At 26.5% G+C, this 8,754-nt stretch overlaps 2 protein-coding genes across 2 annotated transcripts; both read right to left on the bottom strand.

Moving 5' to 3' along the window:
* Positions 1 to 540: 540 nt before the first annotated feature.
* On the bottom strand, positions 541 to 4,023 carry LOC132922645 (post-GPI attachment to proteins factor 3). The gene is made up of 6 exons (XM_060986267.1): positions 3,656 to 4,023; positions 3,436 to 3,584; positions 3,221 to 3,373; positions 2,201 to 2,462; positions 1,925 to 2,129; positions 541 to 1,400 (listed from the first exon to the last, which is right to left on the bottom strand). The coding sequence occupies exons 1-6, from the start codon at positions 3,783 to 3,785 to the stop codon at positions 1,352 to 1,354; spliced, it is 948 nt and encodes a 315-aa protein (XP_060842250.1). The 5' UTR covers positions 3,786 to 4,023; the 3' UTR covers positions 541 to 1,351.
* Positions 4,024 to 4,584: 561 nt separating this feature from the next.
* LOC132922359 (ATP-dependent RNA helicase abstrakt) lies at positions 4,585 to 7,712 on the bottom strand. Its single transcript, XM_060985834.1, has 14 exons — positions 7,539 to 7,712; positions 7,338 to 7,448; positions 7,123 to 7,258; positions 6,914 to 7,049; positions 6,623 to 6,832; positions 6,415 to 6,548; positions 6,192 to 6,348; positions 6,023 to 6,103; positions 5,870 to 5,951; positions 5,653 to 5,784; positions 5,421 to 5,589; positions 5,206 to 5,355; positions 4,946 to 5,128; positions 4,585 to 4,881 (listed from the first exon to the last, which is right to left on the bottom strand). Exons 1-14 carry the CDS (start codon positions 7,563 to 7,565, stop codon positions 4,745 to 4,747), a joined length of 1,845 nt encoding a protein of 614 aa, XP_060841817.1. The 5' UTR covers positions 7,566 to 7,712; the 3' UTR covers positions 4,585 to 4,744.
* Positions 7,713 to 8,754: the final 1,042 nt, after the last annotated feature.

The following is an 8,754-nucleotide window of genomic DNA, read 5'->3' as shown; positions in this document are numbered from 1 at the left end:
TTTGAAGAAGCAATTGTCCCAAAATATTTCTTCATCGTACTGTGTCTGCTAATTATTGCGATAAATAAAGTGCTATACTGCTATAAGCAATCCTTAAAAAGTTATAAACTCACTTAATCATTAGTAAACCATAGTTTTATTACCTGCCACTTTATATGAAATCTAGACTCTAAATGACTCCATAAATTAAAATGAATAAACTTGGAGTATTAATTATCATTGTCTATAACAATATTTTGGAAAAATCTTCAATTATACCACCTCAGTGGTAAATAAATGTACAGTTTATAGGTCTGTTTCAAATTAAAATATTTATTATGACCGTAGTAAATATACATTTTCTTAAAAGAAATAAAAAATTATAAATGTAATCACTACATTTTGGTATTTTAATATTTACAGCATAGGTAGAGAACACGCAAATCTTTGTACATACACATTTAATACCAATAATTAAAAGAAATAATATAGGTATAAAAAAATCGGTGAATGCAACAGATTTTTTTTTTAAATGAAAATTAAATTAAAAATAAAACATAATTTTCTATAATACAAAATATTTATATTTTTCATAAATAGTACATTTTCATATTTAGGTAATAATAATAATCTAAATAGACTAGTAAAGTAGACATTGATCTTAGGTATAGTTTAAATAAATTGGTTGGAAGTCAATAATGCTTTAATATAAAATATGTAACAGATAAATAATATCAAAATAAAAACAATAAATAAATATTATGCATGCTATTATCAATAAAAATAAGCAAAAGAAAATAACCACATGGCAATGAAACGCACAAGAAAACTTAAATATGTAATTATATAACAGATTTGTTAACATTTTATCACAATAACTGAGTAACTTTTGTGAGATTCATAAAAATATACTAATAGCTAGTAAATACTAAATAATATTGGATACAGGTAGTAGTTATTTCTTGGTAAGTTGTAGTATTGTGGGGACTCAATAATCATAAGAGTAAAATATTTGATCGATAGTTACTTATTCTTATGTCATATTTGTATATAACATCTAATATATTATGGTTAACTTATATCTAAAAATCAAGTTTGATGGGTTAACATATTGTGGTAAAATTTGTATACAAAAATAACATAAATAAATTAAATGAGGAAATAGTCATATAATTGTAATTATTACAACTGTAATAACACTAATTATTATATTATAACTCATTTAAATATCACGGTGAGCTATATTCAGGAAGTAAAAATATAATATTTAAACCTAAAAATGTCAGTTAAAGATTAGTAGGTCAGGAAAACTAAATTCATTATTAAAGTCTTATTCATCTTGTATCTGAGGTATCCCCAGTGCAAGAAACTGTCATTTCAGTAACATTCGACGCTGATGTTTACAGTCTTCAATGGCAAATCTGAAAATTATGTTCAGATATTGAGAATTCAAAAAAAAATATATTCTCTTTTAAAGAAATTAATTACACAAATGTATTAAGTCTAGATTATAAAAAAATACTATCTAAATAATTGATACTTAAACTTAATAATTTAAAAATCAATAAATTATATCAATATCAGAATTAAAAATAAATCAACTAATTAGTTATGTTATATTTAATGATTATAACATTCTGTATGGTTTGATTTGTCTAATTTTTTCAGATTTATTTACTTGTAATTAAAATCAAAATAATTAATTTTATAATTTTTAATTAATTATTCCATAGCTATAATAATCAACTACTAAAAAAAGGATTTAAAAAAAGTGTAATACATAAAGTTTTGGCGGACGAGTTACTTATATATTAACTTAAAGCTTATAGTTTTGGTGATGAGTAAATTTTGTTTTAGTAAAAGTATATAAAAATATTTTGACGAGACAGTACTATTAATAAATATTATTAAGAAACAAAGCTCATATTTGTAGGTATTGCCTTACTTGTACATGAAATACGCGTTCGGGGCTGTTGCTAAATGCCAGAGTGAATGTGCATCAAATGTCCACAGAAGTGGTGGAAAATCTGCTAGCTCTAGTAGTGAAGCCAAAGTCATGCCAAGTACATAAAATATCAAATATTTACCATGGCCCATTCTACGACGATTCAACACTGCCCAGATTAGCATGGCTGTGCCTGTTACAGCTCCTACATTTTTTTATGTTAATAAATGTTTAATAAATGTGTACACAATATTGCAAATTATTTTTATTTCTTACCAACTAGAAGATTTGTTGTCATATTGTACTTGTAATCATATTCTGTAGTAAGTAGATATAACGAATGATAGATAAATGCAAGAGAACAAATGACCATAAATGTATTCTTCACAATTTGATTACTGTACAATAGAATTCGATGACCAATAGTATAAAATGCAAATAAAACCATAGCATAAGCACTAATGTAGTCCATTAGTTCAGTAAACATAGTGTCTCGACCATGGAACACAGCTGACCAAAACCAACAATTGGCTGATACCTAAAAAAATATACATAAATTTAATAAAAAACATAGCAAGACTTCAACTTATATTTAGAATTTGTGAATTGTAATATTTAATACGTAATTAAAATAGAAATTATAAATATAGGCCAATAAAAGAATCGATAGTTTTAAGGAGTATAATATATATTTATTAGTCCAATACTCTAATCTTTAATTTTAACTTTTAATTTTTAAATAAAATTTGAGGAAGTTAAATCATTACAATTATAGACAGTGAATTTCATTTTTTTAAAACATCATAATTTATAATTAGGTACTTACATGATCTAGATATTTTTAATATTATTATAAATAGGGTGCAGCTAAAATATAAATGTATAAACTAAAATTAAAATCAATAGATATAGATATAAATATAAGATATTGAACAAAAATATTTGAATTGGCCTTAACATTTTGACGGAACTAGCCGTTTACCACTCATTTTAAACTTTTGTCTAGTTGTTATGTATTTATTAAATTAAATAATATTGTAAACATATTCTAGAATATGTTAATATATTAGAATTTGAATTAATGCTTATTTCAATATAATATATTATTATACATCAATAACTGTAATTTATTACTCACTTAAAAAGTATTAATATATTTTTATAATGGTCATAAAATTTTAATTTTAAATTTATTTAATATATCTACTTACATATAGGTTTAAATAGAATGACATTTTTCATATTTTTATAGCCATATAGATGTTATTAATATTTCGTAAATAAAATTTGATTTACCAATGTGTACAGAGACCATATATTACATGATGGTAAAGTGAAGCGAATTTGCTCTTTGAAACGGTTGAACATTATCAAATTTGTAAATAAATTTAATAATGAAAATGCTACAGATGCAGGTTCTTGTAAACCAAGCAATCTTTTAAATGGCCACTAAAAAAAAAAGTTAATATTTCAAATAAATATTGTAAATTTTAATAAATTCTATGTATAACCTTTCCATGAAACTGTGGAACTGGCCAATCACGTTCCACCAAACCTTCAACCATCGGCCACATGCAGTCATATTTGCAGTTTTCAGAACATTTCCACTTAAAAACTTCTAAAACCACAAGACAACAGCTTCTCTTGTATCTTACTCCATCTAAATATCCAGAATCAGATCAGTTATGATATCAATCAGTTCTAATGTTTAATTGAAATTAAATGCTTTACCCTTGTCGCATCGTTTCTGTGAACATTCTACAACACAATTTCTGTAAGACGGGAAGCTATCTCCCAGAGAGCAATGTCCAAACACATAGGTCAACGCCAAAATGGTAAACACAAATAAATATTGTGTCATTTTTAAATGTTATAACGCTGTTGGTTGACGAGCATTACTGGTTATGTTTCATGACTAGAGAATGTTTGATAAAACAAATCATTAATTAAATATAAATACAAAAGCGTATACTTAGTTCTAGTAGGTCTGGTAGAATTAGTAAGACTAAATATTGACTAAATTTAATTTGTTTGTGTTCGATGGCTAAAAATCTAAAATAGTAAAATAAAATAAGTTATAGTAATTAATAATATTATTATTTTATGTTTACTATCACAATAGTTTACATCTGTTATCAACAACCATATTTACAAAATAAATGATAAGTGATAACAATGTCGATATTTAGTATTTACTCCGGTCCAGAAGATGGTCGAAACACAGAATTTATTCTGTGGTTGAAATACTATGGAATGTGGAATGTGGAAATATGGAATATAGACAATATAGTGATTCTTATTTCATGTTTTCATATGTGATATGCTTTTTGAGCCATAACACCAATTCACGTAGTATTATTATACTTTGGAAATTTTTTGGGAGGATAATAATTATTAAAAACTAGATAGTATGTATCTGAGAAAATAATGATCACTTTGGACTTTAATGTATCACAGCTCATATGATTATCACAAGTGTCATTTTATTGCATCTATATAATAAATTATATAAATTTATATTAAAATATCTTTAATGACTACAATATGCCGTTTTAGGTAACTGTGAATGTAAAAATTAGTTTACATTGTTTACAATGATATAAGAATATGAGTATGAACTTACTCAAAAATAAAGATTACATTTTATAAATTAAACTCAATTATTTCATGATAAATTATAGTTGTTTGTTATTTATTTACATTACATCTAAGAGTAATCATAGGTACAAAAAAAAATGTTGTAACAAATAATAAGTCTAGTCAAAATTAACCGATTTGTAACATAATCAATATAATACATATGTTTGTGTAATAGTAAAATTAATAATCTGCTGCACTAGTTGCTAAATAATCTCTGCGTCCGATATTAGATGCTTGTTTAGTTTGTATTGCTTCTAGTTTAGGACAATCTGTAATTCTGTGGCCCAAACCACCACAATAACTGCAACCTCTTTCATCTAAAATAAAAAAAATAACTTTTAATCATTCTGAAAAGAAACAAATAAAATAGTAAATTTGAACCTCCAAGTTGCAAGTATTTCTCATTTTCTGATTCCAATTCAGACAAAAATAATGGAACCTTTTGACGAGCTTCTATTAACAAATGCTTTAAATCCAACAGTACAGATTCATCATTTGCTTTATTGATAAATGTTGTAGCTATACCAGTTTTACCCGAACGACCAGTTCTACCAATTCTATGTACTAAATTCAAAAGTAAAAACATTGTCATTGAACATAAAAATAAAAATAAACATATTACTCTGTTTCTAATTACAAACCATAATTTTCAACATCATCAGGCATATCATAGTTGATTACATGCTGTATTTCTTCAAAATCTAAACCCTTGGAAGCTACATCAGTAGCAACAAGTACATCTTTTTGGCCTTTTCTAAACGCATCGACAGACTTTGAACGTTCCTCTTGATCTAAACACATAGGTGTCCAGTAATATAACATTATATTATAGCGGAAATATAAAAACTAATTATACCTTTTCCTCCGTGTATAGCTACAGCTTCAACTCCTTTAAGCAATAAATATTCATGTATTGCATCAACATCTTGTTTCTTTTCAGCAAAAATTAAAACTGGTGGGGTTGTTTTTTTCAAACATTCTAGCAAATAAACCACTTTTGCTTCTTGTTTAACATACTCTACTTCCTAATAAATATGTATATTTACTAGATAAAATATAATAAATTATAAATAAAAATAAAAATTTACTTGAATGACATTCATAGATGCGGCACCAGCTCTACCGACATTGATGGTAATTGGTTTAACTAGGGCTGATCGGGCAAAATTTTGAATTTTTTTTGGCATAGTAGCTGAAAATAACAATGTTTGTCTCTGACCCTAAAATATAAATGAATAATGAAGAATTATTAGTTATTATAATTAAAGTGTTTGAGATGATGTTTATAAATAATTGAAGATATACTTGAAAAAATGAAAATATTGTTCTCACATCTTCTTCAAAACCCATATCAATCATTCTATCAGCTTCATCCATACAAAGATAGCTAGTAAATAAAATTAATGTTTATTACATTTTAATACTTTAAAAATGTAAAATTTAAATGTATTAACGTACCGACAGACTTCCAAATTTATCATTTTCTTATCTAACATATCCATTAGTCGACCAGGAGTTGCTACCATTATGTGTACACCTCTAAGTAATATAAATAAAGAAAAAATATATTACATAAATATATAATCAATTTATTTAGAAATAAAAATGATAATAAATTAAAAACTACCTTTTAATAACATCAAGTGATTCAAAAACGGGTATGCCTCCTATAGCTAAACATGATCTAAGTCTCGGGTAATTGGCTCGCTCCAGATATGTCATATAGTGATTAATAATATCAAATGTTTGTTTTGCCAATTCTCTAGATGGACAAATGATTAAACCTATAAAATACAAAATAGATTAAATATTGTTTATTAATATATTTAAAAAATATTAAATTTTAATACCATATGGTCCTTCATTAGGCTTGAATGGTAATTTTATTTCTTGTTCTAGACAAAACATTAAAAGTGGTAGTACAAAAACCAATGTTTTACCACTACCTGTAAATGCTATACCAATCATATCTCTTCCAGATAATCTAAAATAACACATAAATATTAATTTAAATTAATAATAACCTTATTAGATCAATTTGTTTTATAAAATACATACACAGTGGGAATTCCTTGGACTTGAATTGGTGTTGGTTTTTTTATACCTTTTTGAGAAAGTCCAGCCATAATACCTTTGTTTAATTTCATTTCTCTAAATGATTTGAGCGGAGGAGGAATTTCATCACCTTCAACTAGTATGCGTAACTTAAGACGTATATTTTCATGACGTTCTTCTGACATGGCTAAAATATATCGAGGAGCTGTCCAACTGAAATGAACAAATAACATTTAAGCAAACTTTTGAAATAAATTTAATTTTAATGTTGTTTTAACTAATGTTTATTGTAACCTTGTTTTAATTGGATCATCATATTGGATACCTTTAGCCAACTCTGCCACACCCATTAAGGCTTTTTTCTCCGCAACACTTTCCAAAATTTTTTCTTCTTCTTTTAACTGTTTTTCCATTTCACTTTCTTTTTTTGCTATATTTTATGTAACATAATATTTGAATGTTTTATATTTATCTAAAATTTAATAAAAATAAAATAATCTTACCTTCAGCAAGTTTCTTAAGTTCTGTGTGTTGATCTAAAAGACTAATGTTTGATTTTCTACCCCATACTTGTCCTTCAGTTTCATCATCATCAAATTCATCACTAGATGATTTAACTTTTCCAGACTCTTCTTTAAGCTAAAAAAATGTTTAAATACTATTTATTTTATTTATTGATTAAACTATTTAAAAAAATACAATATAAAATTAATATTACCTTTGAAAGTCTACCCAATCTGAGTAGCTCTTGTTTTTTTCGTTCTCTGACGGGCACATATGGTACATATTCATCATCAGAATTGGAGTCTACATCGTCTCGTCGATACCGCTGAAGCAAATAATACAAAGTAAATATTGGAAACTTGAAAAACAATCGAAATAATATTTCAAAAACCTTGATGTTGTTAGTCAATATTACCTTATGTGGCACTTTGAATTCAGACATATTAGTTAAAATGTTTAATTATTAAATGTGCTGACAAAAAAAAAAAAGCCAAACAATAACTTTGTTTTATTTTTATGTTTGCATTTTAAAAATTCAAAATTGAACATGTAAACGACTTGAATCGTATAAACAACATTCTATATTACTGTCCTCTTATATCTTATCATGCGCAAGAAGATAATAGTGATTGATAACTTCTGATAAGCGCTATCGTTACAGAAAATCCACATTATGTGATACCACCGAAAAACGGAATGAACAACTTACGGTGTACATATAGTGGCCTATATACAACGCCATTGATAATTGTATTATCGAAATTCATTAAAAAAAAATAATTTAATAATAGAACAGTACCTACTGGAAATATGGATAGGATATAATACGGGAACCTACTACGCTAGTACAGTAGTACATAAAAAAGGAAAAGTCCCACTGACAGTCTGTAATGAGTAAACCAATAGGGTTATGTCGTTTTCAGGCACGTACCACGTTGGCACGGCGGGGGGGGGGGGGTGTTCAAACACCCCCCAAAATATTTGGGTTTTTGTATGGTTATTTACTTATTCAATTTTAATGTTAATTTTATTATATCAGTGTTTGTATTAAAAAAGAGTATTGTAAGTATACCTATAATTTTTCATAAAAATGTACAAAAAAGTACATTCATTAAAAAAAGTTCTACCTACTTTTCATTAACTGATTTTCAAAAACACCACCAAAACTTTTTTCTGCGTACGTCCCTGATTTTATACAGCTATATGGTAGTTTAATATAGGTGGTAGTAATAGGCACTAAATAATTACATATTATATTCATCAGACCGGTAATAACAATTCATCATAATTTTTTTTTTGTCTTGTTGTATGAATCTTGTTGTATTAGTAGGACCTCCAACTTTTAACATTGTTTGAGGGATAACCTGACATGCTTGATTGGTGAAGCGTCAGGTATTGTACACTCACAGTCCATCGTTTCAGGTACGCAGCTAGAATATTTCTATTAGGGGGGGGGCAATCATGTTTGGCTCTTTTATAATTTTCCATAATTTTTCCCAATGAAATACTTGTAGGTGACTTTCCCTCATAATCATCATTAGCTAACCTACCGCCCAGGTGGTATACCTTTAAAGAATCTTATTAATTTATAATATTTACTTTTGGTTGGTAGTTGATTAAAAAAAAAAAAA

This window comes from Rhopalosiphum padi, chromosome 2 (assembly GCF_020882245.1).
Source record: "Rhopalosiphum padi isolate XX-2018 chromosome 2, ASM2088224v1, whole genome shotgun sequence".
Taxonomy (NCBI): domain Eukaryota; kingdom Metazoa; phylum Arthropoda; class Insecta; order Hemiptera; family Aphididae; genus Rhopalosiphum; species Rhopalosiphum padi.
Note: the sequence above shows the minus strand (reverse complement) of the source record. Positions and strands in the feature narration are given on the sequence as shown.

What these genes read in the sequence shown, in the direction of transcription:
- LOC132922645 (XM_060986267.1), bottom strand. Translation starts at nt 3,785, where the DNA reads ATGACACAATATTTATTTGTGTTTACCATTTTGGCGTTGACCTATGTG. An exon ending in ACAGAAACGATGCGACAAGG is followed by an intron (nt 3,585 to 3,655) that starts GTAAAGCATTTA and finishes CTGGATATTTAG; the next exon opens with ATGGAGTAAGATACAAGAGA. An exon ending in AACGCGTATTTCATGTACAA is followed by an intron (nt 1,401 to 1,924) that starts GTAAGGCAATAC and finishes CATAATTTTCAG; the next exon opens with ATTTGCCATTGAAGACTGTA.
- LOC132922359 (XM_060985834.1), bottom strand. Translation starts at nt 7,565, where the DNA reads ATGTCTGAATTCAAAGTGCCACATAAG. An exon ending in ACTTAAGAAACTTGCTGAAG is followed by an intron (nt 7,050 to 7,122) that starts GTAAGATTATTT and finishes CATAAAATATAG; the next exon opens with CAAAAAAAGAAAGTGAAATG. An exon ending in TGATGATGTTGAAAATTATG is followed by an intron (nt 5,129 to 5,205) that starts GTTTGTAATTAG and finishes TTTTGAATTTAG; the next exon opens with TACATAGAATTGGTAGAACT.